Here is a 19,840-nt window from a genome sequence, read left to right as displayed (position 1 = left end):
CTGCTAGTTATTTAGGGCCCAAGGGCTCTTTAGCTAGTAGATGATGCCAGCACTGGACCTTTTCAAAATTCAAGGCAATGGCCCAGGGTGTGTCTAGAAATGCCATTCAGGATCTGGATCTGGATTGTGGGCCTCAGAACTCTGATTGGTGCCCTATCCTGCTGTGGCTGAGGTGGTATCCAATATGCAAGACTAGTTCTCCCCAATCTTCCCTCTCCTCTCCTCAAGCAGAAGGAAGGGTTCTCTTTTGGAGCCATCAGCTGTGCCAGCTGGGGCAAGAGAAAGGGTGATGCTAGCACTCTCTTAGCCACCCCAAGTGGTATCTTAGTAGGTCATATGCCCCCCAAGTCCACTGTCTCTGGGGCTAGTTTAGCACTAGGACTTTCCCAAGAGTTACAGTACTTATGGGCTAGCCTGCTTTTCCAGTTTATTTAGAGCAGGAAGCACTTAGCCCATGAAAATAAGATTTCCAGGAAATCAAGTTTGGTTATCTGGGATCAGCAATTCCCTCTGGCTACGGCTGGTTTAAATGCTTTCTCCATAGGCAGGCAGCAACAGAGTATGGCTAACTTTTCCTTTTTGCTCTAACAGGACAGCAGGACTGAGTCCAACGCCTCACAATTACTGTGCCCTCCCCCAATACCCAGAGATGCTCTGCACACCATACTGCCACTGCCGTCAGGGTGGGAGAGTGGCGGTGTCGGCGATACGAAACTTTTTTCTATCTCTTCAGTGCCTCTTTCAGTGATACAGACTTAAAACCAGACACTCACATGAATTTTGGTGATGAATGCTCACCTGATTTCTGGTTCTTATAAAGGTGTTTTTCTCTTTGTAGATAGTTGTTAACTTGGTGTGCTTGTGGGGATGGAAGACAGTCAGTGGAGCTGTCTATTCCACCCTCTTGCTCCCTCAATCTGTTTGATTACTTCCTTTTTGTTACTTGTTTTTAGGTTAAAATATTTTCTTAATGTCTAATGTGTCTTAGATATCTGCTCATATTTATGAGTGAGAAACTTAAAAGTTGTTGAAAGCTTTTGTTGTGTAGGTATTGTTTATTGACTAATGGGTAGAACACTATAGAGTAATTTGACAGAGGACCTGTTGTTATTTTCTCCGTGACCTTCAAAGAGTGACCTAACCTTTTCTCTTTTCATTTGTAAAAAGTGGTGGATAATGGAGCTCAGTTCAGAGGTTGATTTGGAAATTACATAGAACAATAAATTTACAATGCCTCAAGTGCCTCCCAGAGTCAATGTGTGATGCTGTGCCGAACCCCTATTAACCTCAATAAGGAAGGCATCAGGTTCAAGATACCAGGAAGAGACCCACAGTCGGCTAATGAGACATGGGGCTTTATTAGGGGATTATATACAGGGAAGAGAGTCCAATAGCAGAGGGCTGGATAGAAGAACTGCCTTACATACAGAAACAGTCCAATGGCAGCAGGCTGGACAAGATATACACCTTACATACAGTCCATTGGTGGTAGGGCTTATGTATCTGTCTTCCTACAGTCCAGCAGTAGGGGGCTGTACAAGATAACAGCACAGCCAAGTGGCAGTGGACTGGACAGGAAAATGACAACCATTTACAAACAGCATGCGGTTTATGTAGCATTTTCACCTAATACCTTCCCCTTAATGACCTCCACGTGACAGCCTTCATTTAATCCAAAACTCAGGGCCCAAATCCCCTGTATGACCTGTGTTACACAGGATGGGATGAAGGCTCAGATGCTCCTCATGGACAAGGAACAATCTCCAGATTGGCCACTCCTGATTCCCTGGCTCAGAACACATATTCAGGTGTATATATATATCATACAGGGTTGTTTTTTTTTTTTTTTTGAGATGGAGTTTTGCTCTTGTTACCCAGGCTGGAGTGCAATGGCACAATCTCGGCTCACCGCAACCTCCCTCTCCTGGGTTCAAGCAATTCTCCTGCCTCAGCCTCCCAAGTAGCTGGGGCTACAGGCCCACACCACCATGCCCAGCTAGTTTTTGTATTTTTAGTAGAGATGGGGTTTCACCATGTTGACCAGGATGGTCTCGATCTCTTGACCTCGTGATCCACCCACCTCGGCCTCCCAAAGTGCTGGGATTATAGGTGTGAGCCACCGCACCCGGCCCATACAGGGTTATTTTAAGTGTATGCTTAAGTTATTGTTTTCAGATATGCTTACTCTCCAGATGCATTTCTTTTGTCTGTAATATAAACAACTGTTTAGACAGCCTATTGCAGGATCAGTCAGAAACTGAGTTTTCTATATTCCTTTATTTATCTCCCAGTTTGTAGGGTTGTCTTCTGAACATAGGGTTTAGAATATAAATTTTAAGTTTGAATAGATCTGGATTTTGACTCCTGCCCTACCTGTTCCTTAGTGTGTAACTCTGGGCAAGTTACTTTAGCTCTTTGCTCTTCAGTTTCATCATTTCAAAAATTGACATTATAATACAGAGTATGTTGCAAAGTTTTCTGTGTATAATACATGAGATACTGCATATAAGATGCTTGGCACATAATAGAGGCTTAATAAATTTGACGAATAATAATAATACTGGAAATTACAACAGTAGCCATGTATACATGATAAGAATTACTAGTTAATTCATTACAAATGTACATTTTCAGTCCCATTGTCCTTTTCATTGATTCTCCAAATCCCTGGATAAGGATAAAGATGGCATGTATTCATCAGGTGAACCCCAGATTAAGAATTTTACATAATATATTTTAAAGTAGAGTTTGGTAAACCTTTTGTATAAAGGGCCAGATAGCAAATATTTCAGATATTGCTGTCTCTGTTGCACTACACAGCTCTGCTTCTGTATTGTGAAAATGGCTATAGACAATATATAAGTGAATGGATGTGTCTATGTTCCAATACAACGACTTACAAAAGCAGGTGAAAAAGAGGAATTTGGTTCATGGGCTAGAGTTGGCCAACCCCTACTTTGTACAATGTGGTTCTAGATTAGAATAACAACAGATTTGACATAGTCCTGCTGCTATTGCAAACAAATAAGTCAATATTGTTGACATTTTTCTGCAACAGCCATTAATGGCTAGGTAGTTCTTTATTAGCTAGACAATTCATTATTGGCCAGATAACTCTTGCCTTTCTAATAGGTTCTAAAGTATTTTCCTATAAATGGACATCTTTAGAAGCTGTTTACATTAAGAGCCACGTGGTGTTAAACTGATAAATGCAGAGCAAGACCATTAGCACACAAAAGTATGTTTCATTTTCTTCCCTTGATCCTTCTCTCTTGAAGGATGATGTCAAACCCACATATCTCAACAACCACTTTGAATCTATTTACAATTGATGGGAAATGCACAAAAGTGTTTTTCCCCTGAAAATGGTTCTTATAAAAGGGATTCTGATTTTAAGGGAGTCTGTAAAACATTATGAATCATTATGAAAAGATGACTAACCTAGGAAAAAAGCAAATCTCTGTAATAGTGCAATTTGGTAAAACTTTTTTTAAAAGTAAAATCCACATATATAAAACTTAAGTTTCTGGCATATTTGAAAGGGAAATAATTTATATCACATTAGTGAAATATTTTACCCATTTAAGATATATTTTGACTTAACATCTTTTAAGAAATAATTATATGTTAATTTGTCATCCTTATGAGGTAAAGGGTGTGTTACTCCTATTAACCATAGGCCTAGAACATAGTCTTCTCTCTCTGACTCCTTCTTATAGTAATAATAGTTTACATGTTGTTAGGCTATACTTTTATAAAATAAAAATATGAGAAAATAAAAAAATATTTTTAAAATAAACCAATAATATTCGTCATTAAGTCTTAGAGTGTCAAACACCATACAAGATTCAGAAGTACATGCCATGGCCCTTGTAGTGAACATGTAATAATGGTAACTGTAGGATTTTATAGGAGAAAGAATATGGGGATTGAAATATTTGAGTAGACTTCATGGAGAAGATGAGACTTGAAAGGAACAGTTCAAATGAATACAGAAGGAAGGACATTGTAGGAACATCATGACCAAATATGTAAGTATGTCATGGCAGGTTTGCTGAAACGACTACAATGACTGGAGCATTTGGGGCATGTAGGAACAAGTGGTAGATAGTCAGATAATTGTTCTGTTCTAAAGAACAGAAGATAATAAAGAGAAGACACATTTCCTTCTGCCTTCAAGATGCTTAGACTCTAGGTAGAGAGACAAATTGCCTACTCTGGAACCATTTGTAACAAAGCACAGAATCTGAGTCAACTGAGTGATACAGATTATACCTTTATCTGTTATGATTACAGAGGAAGAATAGCTCATTCACTGCAGAATGGATAAGGCTTTAAGGAGGAGGCATAATAAGATCATTACTTTGAAGAATAATTAGAATTTGATTCTTTAAGGAGACTGTAAACGGTCATAGGGGTAATTATGTAGGGGAAAGTCACCAAAGCCTAAGTGTGCCAGGCAAACTTATAAGACAGTGAATAGACCTGACTGCTGAAGTAGAAACTGCACTTTAAAAACTAAAAATCGTTTATTTATTTATTGCACATTTATTATGAGCCAGGAATCTATTTTATATCACTTAATCTAGTCTTTCCTCTCAGGAATTGGAGTATATTACTCCCTTCCTTCACAGATAAAAACACTGACACTTTAAGGAATGAAGAAATGTGGATGTAAACATGTACAAACTGATAACAATTGCAGGTTACAAAAAGGGGAGTAATAATTTATCTAGGATGAGTTGTCTGTCACCAGTTTCTCAGAATGTTATACAAGGTAGCGTTGTAGGCAAAGACCAGACTCAAAGAGGTTAGGGCATAAATAAGTGCTATGTGTCATATGCAGAACACAATCAAGACTTTGACAAGTATAGTAAAGAGGTATGGTTACTGGTAGAATGGAAGATGAATAAAATGACAGAATTAAGGGGTTTCAGTTGAAAATAGCATATTCAAGTAAATTATATTTTCAATATAATTTTGAAATGACGTATTATTTGAAATATAAATGGGGAAATTCTCATGAAATATCTGGTTTAAGCATTGAGATGAGATGAAAGCAACATGAGTATTGAGTTTCGGAAAAGGCTTACGAGTTAAGCAAGAGGTATTAAATGGTAGGAGAGGAAGGAGATGATGGATTGGTGAGAGAAGTACTAATCTTAATGCCACAGAAAAATAGTATTTCCAGAAGGAATGTCAATAATAATCAGAGTTAAACTGAATTCAATGAAAAACACAAGCAGGTATCAACAACAGCAATAGCAACACACACACACACACACACACACGCGCATATAACCACAAGACAACTTAGCACAAGTATTAACAAAATGGTAAAGATGAAATTAAAAAAATAGAAGTTGCAGTGAAACTTTTGGAACATTCTAATGATAAATTTGAGAATGTTTGAGAATAAAAAAACAAGTTAAAATATAACATAGAAGAATATCAAGGTCAAGAACATATCTTCTTCCTACCTCCAACTTACTTTAATTATAGGGGCCCCTAACTTGCTTATTTGCAATGGAATATGTCAGTTGATGTAAAATAGAATATTAATAGTAATAATAACAATAGAGACTATGATTCAAATAAACTGAGGCAGGATCCGCCTTTCTATGTATGGAATAAAGAGCATCTATTTAAAACTGGCTTTCTAATTTATAAGCTGTGAGATATTGAATAACCCCCTGATTTATTTTGTCTTAATTCCCTAATCTATAAGATGAAAATAATATACACTCATTCATTTGTCCAAGATACATTAATTAGGGAATCATAATGTTTCAGACACTGTGCTAAGGTTCAAACACTGTAGTAAGGATATAGGCTTCAGGAGATTAATAGTTTAGGGAATGAGATGATGAGTAAATAAACAATTAGATTACAGGGTTAAGAGCAACAATATATATTTGAACAAGGTGCTGTGAGAACACAAAGGCCAGACATTTACATTTAACTAGTGTAATTATATGAAGAAAAAATAGAGAGGTTAGTTAAGTGATCAGATTAGGGGACCACTCAAGGCAGAATGCAAGTTTACGAAGACACAAAGGTTTGACATAACATGATCCATTTTTTTAAAACACAAATGTGTACTTTGCACGATTACACTGAAAATCACATGTTAGAGATGTGGTGAGAATTTAGAAAAGTGTGATAGGAAGTTTTTAAGAGGCCCTAAATAATCCTTCCTAGGATTCACACATTCATGTAATATTCTCTCCATGAGTATAGCCTGATTTAATAACTTGCTTCTAACTTATACAATACAGCAAAAGTGATGAGATGCCACTTTCATTATTCAATTACAGGGAATTTTAACTTTTATCTTGCTAGCAGAGTATGTTTCCAGGTTTCATGAAGCAAGTAGCCATGTTGGAGAGGTCCGCATGGCAAAAAATTGAGAGTGGCCTCCAGGTAACCACAAGTGAAGAACTGAGACCTTTAATGCTAAAATCCAAGTTGAACTGAATCTTGCCTAAAATGAATTATCTTGGAAGAAAATTTTGCCCCAGTTGAACTTTGATTGCAGCCTTGTGAGAGATCCTGAAGCACAGTATTCAGCTAAACATTGCCAAATCCTAACAAAGTTTTACCATTTCTATTTTACATAATGTGCAAAACATACATAACATAAAATTTACCATCCTAACCATTTTAAGTATGCAGATCAGTGGTATTAAATATATTCATAATACTGTGCAACCATTATCATCCATTTCTCTAACGCTTTCATCTTGTAAAACTGATACTCTGTACCCATTAAACAATTAGTCTACATTCTACCCCCTCCACCCAACCCTAGACAATCATTATTCTACTTTCTGTTTTTTACGATTTTGACTATTCTAAATACCTCATATAAGTGGAATCACAGTTTTGGGTTTTTTTTTTCTCTGTGACTGGTTTGTTTTACTTAGCATAATATCCTCAAGGTTCATCCACGTTGTGTCATATGTTTGAATTTTCTTGCACTTTAAGGTTGAACAGTATATACTATATTTTGATTAGCAATGTATCTGTTGATAGTGACTTGGGTGGCTTCCATGTTTTAGCTATTGTAAAACTTGCTACTATAAACATGGGTATACAGACATCGCTTTCAGAAGTGAAATTGCTGCATCATATGATAATTCTATTTTTAATTTCTGGAGGACTCACCATATTGTTTTCTAAGCAGTGGTACAATTTCACATTTTCTTTTTTCTTTTTTTTTCTCAGAAGGATTTTATTGCATTTTAGGTTCTGGGGTACATGTGAAGAACATTCAGGAAGTGCTTCTGACTTCTCATTCTTGCAAACATTAGTTGTTTTCTTACTTTTTGTTGTTAGCCATTCTGATGAGGCTATTATCATTAGTCTCATTATCATAATATGAGGTGCTATCTTACTGTAGTTTTGATTTGCATTTTTCTAATGATTAGTAATACTAAGTATCCTTTCATGTGCTAATTAGCCATTTGTATATCTTTTTTGAAGAAATGACTACATAGTCCTTTGCCTACTTTTGAATTAGGTTGTTTGTTCTTTTTGTTGTTGAGTTTTAGGAGTTCTCTATCTGCTCTGGTTATCTATCCCTTATCACATATATGATTAGCAAATATTTTCTCCCATTCTGTGGATCACTTTTTTTTTCTGTTGATAGTGTCTTTGATGTATAATTTTTAAAAATGTTCATGAAGTTCAATTTGTTTATTTTTTTCTTTTGTTGCCTGTGTCTTTGGTAACATATCCAAGAAATCACTGCCACGTACAATCTCATGAAGTGTTTACTGTATGTTTTAGATATTACATTTAGGTCTTTGATGCATTTTGAGCTAATTTTTGTATATGATTTTAGGCAAGGGCCCAATTTGATTATTTTGCATGTGAATATCTAGTTTCTCTAGCACCATTTGTTGACAAGACTGTCCTTTTCCCATTGAATGGTTTTGGAACGCTTGTCAAAAATTATTTGAAGAAAACTGAATGGAGCCTAAGGGACCTGTGGAATAACACCTAACAGACCTAAAAGAACAATATATATATATATAGTGGGAATTCCAGAGGGACAAGGGAGAAGGGGGCAGCAAGAATATTTGAAGAAATAATGACTGAAAACTCCCCAAATTTGATAGAAGACATTGATATAATCATCCAATAAGCTTGACAACCTCCAAGTAAGATGAACTCAAAAATGAAAACCCACACAAAGACATATCATAATCAATTATTTAAAATTGAAGGCAAAGAAAGAGTCTTAAAAACAAAGAGAGAAGCAACTCATCACATACAAGGGATTCTTAATGGGATTATCTACATATTTATCATCAGAAACTTTAAAGGTCAGGAAGTCAGTGGGTTAATTTATTCAAAGTGCAAAAATAAAAAGAAAGTACCAACCAAAACCCTATATATAGTAAGACTGTCCTTCAAAGGTGGGAGAGAAATTAAAGTATTTGCAGATAAACAAATCTGAGAGAGTTTGTTACCACTAGACCTGTTCTGTAAGAAATGCTTAAGGGAGCCCAGCAATTTGAATGGAAAAGACACTAGACAGTAACTACAAGTCATATAAAGAAATAATGATCTCAATAAAAATAAATCCATTAACAATTATAAAAGCAAGTAGTATTGTAATAATGGTTTATAACTTCACTTTTCATTTTCTATGTGATTTTCAAATGAACTAACCTGACACCATCTTAGAAATAAGTCTGACAAGCTCCATCTTAGCTTCACCCTCCCTGCTCTGGCCCCTTCAGGTGACTTACTGGGTCATGCTGTACTCAGAGCCTTGAGCCGTTGAGGTTTGGGTCATGCTGTTCTCAGTACCTGTAACTGTTGTAACCGCATCCTGCTTGGCAAGTCTACCTGCTATTGTGAAAATACCCTCCTTGATGATTGTATGGAAATGCTCTTAGTAACCAGCAACTATGGGAAACTCCTGCCTCCTGGTTACCAGCTTTCTCCTACTAACTTGCTTGTTCTGCTTTAGCTAGATTCACCCTCCTCTCTCTTCTAGGTTAGGTATAAAAAGAAATCATGTCTCCCTCTTTGGGGTCTAGAGATTTTGAGCACGAGCTGACTCTTGGTCTCTGGCAATAAAGGACTCTCAATTGGAACTCAGAGTGTGGCACTTTCCTTCTAAGTCACTTGGGTATAACAATTTAAAAGATTAAAACGTTTAAAAAACAATTATTTATCTAAAAGCTGTTACTATTGTAACTGGTTAATAAATCCACATTTTATTTTTTATATAATATAAGTGGCTAATGCATTTCAAATAAATATTAGTTTGAGGCATATAACATATAAAGATATAATTTTGTAATATTCACCAGCAAAAGGGTCAGGACAGAGCTTTTAAACTAGCAGAGTTTTGTATTTTGTTGAAGTTAAGCTGCTATAAACTCAAGTTACAGTGTTATATCTCTAGGATGTTAAATGTAATCTCCATGGTAACTACAAAGAAAATAGCTATAAAATATTTACAAAAGTAAACAAGAAAGGAATTTAAATGTTTTATTACCATAAAAAAAAAAAAACTAAACACAAAATAAGCCAGTAATGTGTGGACAAAAAAGCTGTGTAAGTCAAATAGGAAACAAATAGCAAAATGAATATAGGGGGCTAGTATTATTTCTAACTTTAGGATTGTCATGAGGACTCAGTATATGTGAAAACATTTCACCAGGAGTGAATTACTACTCTTATGTAAGTTAATAAAATACAGAGAGGAAGCAATTGAGAAAACAAGGTCAAAAAGGACATTGGATGACATCAAGGAATATAAATAGAAGTTGAGAGCAGCATTGCAAAGAAGGATGACTATTTTCTCTGGGATTGGAGGGTAATTTGAAAATGTAGGAATAGAAATGGAGACACTACTACCCTTATCCATTCTAGAGAACATTTCAGGTTCATTATGTGGAACCAGAACATACCTGTCAAAGTGACTGGGTTATAAAATCATTAATTCAGGAGACTAACTTAGATTTTAAAGCCATTTTGTTTTTTAATTTATCTTTAACAGCATATTTCTACTTTTAGAGGTAATGAAATAGTTTTTTTGTGTAGCAGTCCAGATATTTAGGAAACATTTAAGCATACTTTCTAGTTATCCATCATTATCCAAGTCCTGAGTGAGTTTTGTAGCTGATGATCATTAAATGCCAGTAGGACGTTAACAATAAGATGGAAACCTGTGCCTATGGCGAATGCTGCAAGGCAGGACAGAACTGATTATTTCCAGAACTGTCATCTTGATTCATTGCAGCCTCCTCTTCACCTTGTTTGCAACTGTAAAAATACAAATAAATGAAGAAAGTTAAACTCTGGAAAGAACATTAAATGATTCAGAACAACTATGTCTCTGTATTTCTTGATTTTCCAAATAAAAGTAAAAACATTTTTAATGTTTTGAAATGATTTTAAACTTAAAATATTCCCTGCTTTATACATTATTAATGTCATTTAAAATATGAATTATAGGATTGGGCAAACACATTTTCTTCACTTTCTTTCAAAAATTTGAATTTTAAGTGATATCTTGCTTTCTTCTTTTCAACAGAGTTAAAGGAAGATTTACTAAAGAGAACATAAAGCCCATTTGTCACTAATGTAAATGCCCTGTTTTGATATAGACCGAAAAAGGTGCAGCATGCATATATTCAACTTTGCAAACTTAAATATAACAGTGACTCAGTACAGCTCATTACATGCAATGTAACTAGTGGGGACCATTGGTGAAGTCCAGGAACAAGTGAAGCCTGGGGATTACATGATGTGTAACCTAGGACAAATTACCTAATTTGTTTGTGCTGGAGTTTCCTCATCTATAAAATACAACACTGTAAAACTCATAGAACTGTTATAAGGATAAGGGTAAACTGAGAGAAAAACATGAGAAGTCACCAAAAACAGTACCTGCCACATGTAAGTATTAACTTTAATGTCCATCAGGCTCTTATGAATGGTGAGATATATTTGAAACTATTTTTACTTTACTTAATGCTCAATGTTTAGTATTATATAGGTATTAAATAATATTCTTTTGATGCTTACATTCAGAGAAAAACATATATTAAAAGTGACAAAAAGCAAAATTACCCAGTTATTTAAGTATTGATTAACACTTGTTTAATTAGATTTCTCAAACATGTAATTAAAATCATAAGTGTATTATATTGCATTTGAGACTTTCAGAAACTTAAAAAAGGCAAAACATTTGAAATTATCTCAAAAATTTTTAAGATTTATACTTAACCCAGTTACAAAATTATCAATACAGTGGATATAAACTTGTTTTCATTATATTTTTATTATTATTCTCATTCTGGATAACATGTTCACTCTTAAATTCTTCTTGGGCCTTCTTGGGGTTACAATAACTTCATCAGTCATATGGTTTATTTCCTAAGGATATAGTCATCTTCTAAGCCAAAAATAAAAGATTATTGTCTCACTGCAGCTGAAGTTGCAAGTTCTGGATGATCAATTGATTCTTCGTTGGCATATGGACTTAGTTGTATTTTCCAAACCTTGGCAGAAATGCTCCAGGCTGGGCATCTTTTAATTTCTCAAGTTCGCTTGCTACATCCACAGAACTCTCTGAGCTCAAACATTTCCACTGAGTTTTAGCTTTGTAGCTCCTGTTCCCTTTCCCAAAATTGTTTAGACAAATTTTACTTTGCTAGTATTACATTCCCACTGTTCGCTCCTCTTCTACTAACCCAGAGTGTTAGTATAAGAGAAAATTAATGTTTGATCTATTAGTATGTCATTATCAATAATTTAGCCCAATACAAAGAATTGAGTCTGGATAATTACTTCTTCTTTGAGAACATTTTTAAGCCATAATTTTGGAACACATTGCTAACTCCTTTTTGTTTTGTCTTTGTATGTACAATGACATGTTCTTCATGCAGTTCCTACATTTCTCAGGAGTATTTAGCATAAAGTTTCCTGTTATTCTTCATTTATTCAATTGGTAGAGAAAGGTTTCTACTTGATAAGTGAAAATGTACTTAATTGTAGAAACAGAATACTCAAATACTCCCATACCAATTAAAATCAATGAGTATAATTATATATTATTTGAGCTGCCTTTCTTTTGCATTATAAATAATTGTTTAAATGCTTTACATTATTTTCCTATTTTAGACTTGTGGGTTTTCATAGATTCAATTTGTTCTATTTAATTTTTTTTTTCATTGTGGCTGGACATTTCGCAGTTTGCTATAGCTCCTTTACCATTTTCAGCAATATCCTCTAAAACTCATGAAATAATTCTTTCTTTTTCTCAAGCTAGTTTAGCCTGCCTTGAATGTTCCTTGCTATGAGACACAAAATTAGCTTCTTTCCTTGTTCTCCTTCTTTTAGAGGTGTTAGGGTACACATAAGATGGTCTTAGTCACATTGTCGGCAGTCAAAATGATGCTGTGCCAGGGTAGGTTAGTGAGAGGGGTGCAAAAGGGATTTTTTTTCTAAAACCATTAGTGCACAATGTTTCTAAGTTAGTAGCGATCTGCCACCTGTATCTCTCATTGTTCCAATATGTCTCTTATTTGCATTTTTTAACAAAATACCTATTTACCTGATTAACTCCTCAACAAGCTTTAATTACATTTTCCTCCTTTTTTTATACTCTTGAGGCCTCATTGACAATTATTTTTCGTTATTGCATTTGCTGCTGAAATTCCATCTTTTATAATTTTGGGTTCCATTTTGTATTACTTTTGTTAGAGAATCAAGATATTTCAATGAGGTGTTATAAAATATGAAATTATATTGTTAGTTTTAGTAGATTTATCAAACGTAATTAAAATCTTAAGTATAACACATTTGCTGTGATATATAAATGTATTCATTACTGCGTATATGAATGTATTCTTTTATAAGTGCATTCCCCAAAGGGATTGAAATTTCTTTTATACTATGCATGCATTTTACAGATCAAAGGACTTTTATTATCAAAGGACTTTTATTACTGAATAACCCCCATGTATTTTGTTAAACTGGATTTCATATAGTATTAGCTGAATATTCTACATCTGTGAGTGAATGAATAAAACGTGTACCTGCTCTACACTGTAATTTAGCAGAAATTTGGAACAATTTGGGATTGAAATTGTGTAATTGGTTTGGCTTCAGCACAAACACGTTTTAGATATGAAAGAACAGAACTCACCAAGAGTAATAACAAGCTCACAATGGGCCTATCAGTTGGACAGACAGTGATAATTCTGGTTAAATGTCCTCTTCTGGACTGCTTGGAACTGCAGCAGGTATAATATTCAAAACTGTAATGAAACAAAAAATCTCAAAACTATGTGGATGTTGAAAATAACAGAATAAGGCTCTACAATAACTTCGTCTAATATATAGATAATTTTTAAATATTCTGAATGACAAATGATCATTTTAAAATCATGATTGGAAATTTGATTTGATTTGATTTGAAATCATGATTTGGAAATTCAATATGAGTGGTTATATTTGTGAATATAACTTCCTAGCATTTTGTTTATAATCCTTTTATTTTGAGTTTAAATGTCTTTTTGAATCTGAAAACCTAAAATGAGAAGATCCTGACATTTGTCCTTATTTTATTTACTGAGAAACATTTAATTGGGAATTTTATTTTGCTTTGAAATACGGTGTTTTATTAGGCCCTGTATCTGAGAGGATGACTTCCCGTTCTCTCTTTCTTTCCTCTCACTTGCTCCCCTTCGTTCCTTAAAATAGGAAGACCTATCACTGGAGATAATGAAATACCTCTCCTCTACCTTTATTTGTGATCTAGAGAATTGTTGCTAGCACTACTAATAAATCAGTGATTGTAAAGAGAATGTCTACAATTGAAGAGAGAAACTAGCAGCTCTGCACATAATTCAGTCATAACAGTAGCAAGAATGCATAAGTCTCTTTAGACAAACTATAAGTTGTATAATTGATGTTGACTGTTTGAGTTTGCTTTGCCAACGTTTTGGTAATTTTTCTGATAGAGTTACTTGTAGTGAATATATATATATATATATTCTACCCTATTTTTTTCCATCATACAGCTATTCGATAAAAGTGAACAAATTACAAGAATGAGTGATTTGTCTTGAAATGAATTCATCTACATCATATAAAGAGCCATGCTTTTTCTCAGTAACACAAAGCGCATAGTTCTCCTTTTGGTTTGGGTCTTTTAAAGAAACAATTCTTTCTTTTTTCTGTGAGCAGGCAGTATGCTGAGACTAAGTGGGTTTTCTCACCTCTCCTGCACGGCCTCTCTTGCAGCATGGCAGTCAGTCACTTTGCAGTTATTTGTGAAAGAAATCTGTGCTTTTCCCTACAGATTCAGAGAAGAGACTGGATGCTTTTTTAGACTATTTGAGCCAATATGCATTTTCCATGACTTTCTGAGAAGTCCTAGATTAAGGAGGGAGACAAAGGAACGTATTTTTATTGTAATTAATTTACTGGTAGCTGGGGTGAGAAAATTGTTCCTAATTAACACATTCAGCTGAGTAGGAGTAGGCCCTGGTTTTCAAACGTTACTGTGCATCAGAATCACCTGGAGGGCTGTTAAAATACAGCCAACTGGGCCATTTTTAGAATTTCTGATTCAGTGGTTCTAAAGAGAAGCCCAAGAATTTGCATTTGTAACAAGCACCAAGTGATTCTGATTATGGTGATCTGGAGACCCACACTTTAGGAACCACTGCTTTAAAAAATACATGCTCTATGAATCCACTAGATGTTAGGTTGTGGGTCCTCACAGAGCAGTAACTTTCTCTCATCACTCCTCCTCTCACCTCCTACACTGCATTGAACATGATAAATTCTCAGCAAATCAATAGTTAATAAACATTTAACTCAGGTGTTATACTGATGGCCCCTAGATTCCTATCAAATTCCAATTTCCCCCATTTTGCCTCTTGTATTAACCTGTTTTATTTCCTTCATAGAATTTATCAATATATAAAATTATTCTCACTATTTGTTTATCTTTTATTTTTTGTCCCCCACTCACACACTTATACTAGCATTTGAAATATGTGTATATATTGTGTAATATTGTACTCCAGTGCCAAATAGTAGGTATTAAACAAATGCCTGGGGAATAAGTGAATGAATGAATGAACTGTGAAATCTCTTTAACAGTCCATTCATTCAGTTATTCATGGATATTTATTTATGAAATACATTTATTTCAAAAATGTCAATTTGGCAGTGGTTGCATTTTACATTGTTTTGACTTACAGAAAAATCAAGTCAGCCTTAAGCAAAATTTAAAAGTATTTAATAGAAATTAGCTCAATCGTGTTTGAAAGAACACAAAGAAAAATGTCTCTGGGGGATGTGGTTATGGTAAATATGAAGATATTTATTATTTTCATTCCCTATCCCTTTTCCTACTTAGTAGAAATTTTCTGTGGCTTAATGTCCTCTCCCTTCTAGTCACCTTCCTCGCTATTCCCCCACCTCAGCCCTTATTAATTCCGGTCTTTGTTTCTTCATTCTCACTGGGATATAAAACAGTTGATTGCAGATTGCTCGGATTTAAAAATCAAGGTTTATTCATTCTTAATATAAAGTTAACACATGTTCATGAAGGAAACATTGTAACAAAATAGATTAAAAGAAAGAAAAAGTCACTTTATACAACCATAGTTGACTACTATTAACACTTTGGTACCTTTTCTATCAAGTCTCTTGTGATGTATTTTCTACCTAACAATGATAAAATAGTATCTATAAAATTATACCACTTATAAGCCCTTTCAACTGAACATAAATGCAGTGATAATCACAGAGTATAAAAATTCAAAAATTTGTAAAGGGGAAAAACATAAATAATCTTGTCATTCATCAGTTACACTAACTGAATGCATGAAATACATTTTTTTGACTTACAGAAAAGTCAAAGGCTTTTTGATGACACATAGACTCTGTCACAGAGTAATTTATAAGTCTTCCTGAGTTGAAATGAAAATACCTTTGTGTTTGAAGTCATTCAAAAATAATGAAAATTATCACTTAAATTTTTAGGTAGTGAAAATTGCCATTACAGAGCTCTATCAATCTCTTCTGAAAAGTGGAGAAAGAAGAAAGAGAGAAACAGTGATTTTATTCCCCTCCCTAGTGTTGCAATGGCAAAAATAGTTCAAGTGTGGAACTATATACAACCACTTATTGTTTTAATTGGCTGTCATGGTTGGCAATATATTGCATTTGAACAAAAAGTTTGTATAATGAGAAATTCCTGGTTGCAAAAGAAGCTGCAGAAAAAGATAAAATAATGAGAAAAGTACTTTGGTTCATATTTTGGGAAACCATAAAATGTGCCTAACAACATGTAGTTCAACAGGGCTTCTGAAGTTAAAAAATCAAAAACATTTAAGTCTTTTATTTTTAGGTTCTGATTTTTTACTCATTCATTTTATCATTTTCTTTTTCATTTAAAGAGAAATCGTGGTAACCTTCCTGAGCCATTATATATTCGAGAGTTTCTTTCAGTAGCCTTGATGCATTAAAGAAAATTAAGCTTATTATAAATGCCTTAAAACACCACCATCTCTTTTCATAGTCTATAGTGTTCCATAGTTTTTGGGCTAGTGCTGCAGTTGAAAAGATGAAGAAAAGCCTGTCTTTATTCTTTGCTCATCTTTCTCTTTTCTTTCTTTCTCTTTCTTCCTTTCTTTTTCTTTTTTCTCTTTCTTTCTCTTTTTTTCTTTCTTGCTTTCTCTTCTTTCTTTTCTTCTTTCTTGTTTCTCTTTCTTTCTTTTTCTTTCTTGAGCACTTTAAGTCTGAATACTCAAATTATTTTTCAACTCTGGAGAGTTTTCTTAACCATACATTTACTTATAGTTTGTATTCTCCTTTCTCTGGTCTCTGAGTAGCAGTCACTAAATACCAGGCACTGTTTTAGCTGTCAGAGATTAAGAGATGCCACAGTGAGTGAGATAGAAAGGTCCTCATTTTCATGGATCTTAAATTTTAGCAGGGAGAGATGAATAATAAACAAGTAAAAAGAAAAAAATGATAAGTGATAGAAAGTGCTGATGACAGAAGAGAGAGAGCTGGTCAATTTTAAATAGTGTGATAAGAAAGTACTTCTCTGCAGAGATAACATTTGACTGGAGGCCTGGGGACTAAATGAGAAGCAGAATGTTGAAAGCATAGCAAATGTGGCAAAAAGTGGTAGGCGCTGAAGTCAAAGAGTAGGATTGAAAGGTTTTACTAAGTGAAAAGATAAGATTTGGCCTGTATTTTCAAAATATTTCCCTTGTTATTATTTCACAAATAATTATAAGAAGAGTAGAAGCAGGAAATCCAGTTAAAGATCTCATACAGTACTTCAGGTGAGAGCCAACGGTTGCTTGAACCAGGGTGGTGATAGGCAGAGAGAGGGAAGTGGATGGATTTGGGACATATTTTGGAGGTAGAATTGACAATATTTGCTGATAGATTGATTATGATGGTGGAGGAAAGGACTTTTAAAAAACGATTCTTGGTTGTTTGTAGAAAGGCATGGGTAATAGAGACTAGCAGAGGTAAAAGTTTGGGTAAGTGGAGAAACAAGAGTTCTGGAATCTAGGCAAGAGATGGAACAGAGTGATGAGAGAAGATGAAAGTATGACTAATATTGAAAATGTAGTTGGGTTAATGGATTAAAACTCTCAGAGCCCTTAAGGGAATGATGGCATGGGGATTCTAGGTTAGGTGAACTGGAGGAATTAGCGGTGATCATTAGAAGAAAGGATACTTGTTACTGTGAGTTTGAATGTGGGCCACTTGTTGCTGAAACAAAATCAATGATATAACTATCTGCTTGTGAAAGAAATGATCACTGGAGTTTGGAAGGTCAAAGAACTGAGAGGCCAGAGGAATTATCCAAATGAGCGTTGGTGCCATCAGGAATGGTTGTGAAAGTACCGGTAAAGAGGAAGTCACTGTGCCTTTTGCAAAAAATATATGGATGACATATAAGTGAGGGTGGGAAATGGCAGAGTCTCAGAGCCTGACTTTCCAGGAGGCTGAGATTTGTTGGGGGGGACAAAAAGACCAAAAATGGTTTGAAAATAGCAAAGAGAAACAAAGAGAACCTTGACTCATCTTTACAAACTGGTTCACACAGTGAATAAAATAAAATGCAGCTTTGACATAAGAAAGTTGTAAAGAAAGTGTCATTCTTGCAAAATAACAACAACTACAAAAAATAGAAACATAGACCAATGGAACAGAACAGAGAACTCAGAAATAAGACCATGTGCTTACAACTATCTATTCTCTGACAAACCTGACAAGAACAAGCTCAACATCACTGATCATTTGAGAAATACAAATCAAAACCACAATGCAATACATCTCAAACCAGTCAGAATGGCTGTTATAAAGAAGTAAAAAAAGTAACAGTTGCTGATAAGGTTAGGAAGAAAAAGGAATAGTTTATGATATGGTTTGGCTGTGTCCTTACCCAAATCTCAACTTGAATTATATCTCCCCAAATTCCCATGCATTGTGGGAGGGGCCGGAGAGGTAACTGAATCACGGGGACTGGTCTTTTCTGTGCTATTCTCATGATAGTGAGTAAGTCTCATGAGATCAGATTGGTTTATCAGAAGTTTCGGCTTTTGCTTCTTTCTCATTTTCTCTTGCTCCCACCATGTAAGAAGTGCCTTTCACCTCCAGCCAAGATTCTGAGGCCTCCCCAGCCATGTAGAACTGTAAGTCCAATTAAAACTCTTTTTCTTCTCAGTCTCAGGTATGTCTTTATCAGCAGTGTAAAAACAGGCTAATACAGATTATACGCTGCTGGTGGGAATGTAGATTGATTCAATCACTGTGGAAAGCAGTTTGGACAGTCTGCAAAAAATTTCAAATAGAACTACCGTTCAATCTAGCAATTCTAGTACTGAATGTATACCCAAAGGAGTATTAATTTTTCTTCCATAAAGGCACATGCAGATATATTTATCACAGCACTATTCTCAATAGCAAAGACATGAAATCAAGCTAAATTTCCATCAATGATAGACTGCATAAAGAAAATGTGGTACACATACACCATGAAATACTATGCAGCCATAAAAAAGTATGAGTTCATATCCTTTGCAGGGACATGGATGGAGCTGGAGGCCATTATCCTCAGCAAACTAATGCAGGAACAGAAAACCAAATACATGCTCTCACTCGTAAGTGGGAGCTAAAGGACCATGGACGCATAGAGGGGAACAACACACACTGGGGCCTATCGGAGGGTGGAGGATGGGATGAGGAAGAGGAAAAGGAAAAATAACTAATGGGTTATTATCCAGATTTAATATCTGGATGATAAAATAATTGGTATAACAAACCCCCATAACACAAATTTACCTATAAAACAAAACTGCACATGTAAGCCTGAACTTAAAATAAAAGTTAAAAGAAATACAATAAACAGATGCCTGCCCTGCCTATTGAAAATGAAAAAAAGTGTCACCCTCAGGACATATTTTAATAAAGACTAAATATAGGGAAGATGCTGGTGACAGAGCATGAATTCCAGAGGGCGTAGTGAGAAGATCTGGGAGGGCTTGGGCTTGAGGCAATGTTTTCTACTTTATCCGAATACCATCTTTTTCTGTTTCTATTATTTTGAAGTTTGATCTTCACATCAAATGTTTAAATGTCTATGGCATTAATTCTTCTTTTTATTCATTGCAAAGTATCTTTGAATCCTGCTATTGTATGTGTTAGAGTACATTAAAATGGAGACCAGACCTGAAGAATCTCTGAGCAGACAGAACTACTTAGGCTTCATAAGTGACCCCAACCTTGCTTAATTTGTAAATATAAATGATACTTAACTTCGGCT

At 34.9% G+C, this 19,840-nt stretch overlaps 1 protein-coding gene across 5 annotated transcripts in view; it reads left to right on the top strand.

The window, feature by feature from the left end:
- The window catches only part of TINAG (tubulointerstitial nephritis antigen), a 167,208-nt gene extending 165,964 nt beyond the window's left edge, over positions 1–1,244 (top strand). For all 5 annotated transcript variants that reach the window (XM_021665438.2, XM_021665437.2, XM_021665440.2 and 2 more), the window contains one exon: positions 592–1,244. In XM_021665438.2, the coding sequence (XP_021521113.2) occupies positions 592–748 (157 nt within the window). In that variant the 3' untranslated portion in view covers positions 749–1,244. The remainder of the gene's footprint in view (positions 1–591) is intronic.
- The last annotated feature ends 18,596 nt before the right edge of the window (positions 1,245–19,840 follow it).

The sequence above is a fragment of the Aotus nancymaae genome, unplaced genomic scaffold (genome assembly GCF_030222135.1).
Source record: "Aotus nancymaae isolate 86718 unplaced genomic scaffold, 86718_ANA_hifiasm-v0.15.2.pri h1tg000040l, whole genome shotgun sequence".
Taxonomy (NCBI): domain Eukaryota; kingdom Metazoa; phylum Chordata; class Mammalia; order Primates; family Aotidae; genus Aotus; species Aotus nancymaae.
This window is presented reverse-complemented; position numbering and strand designations above follow the sequence as displayed.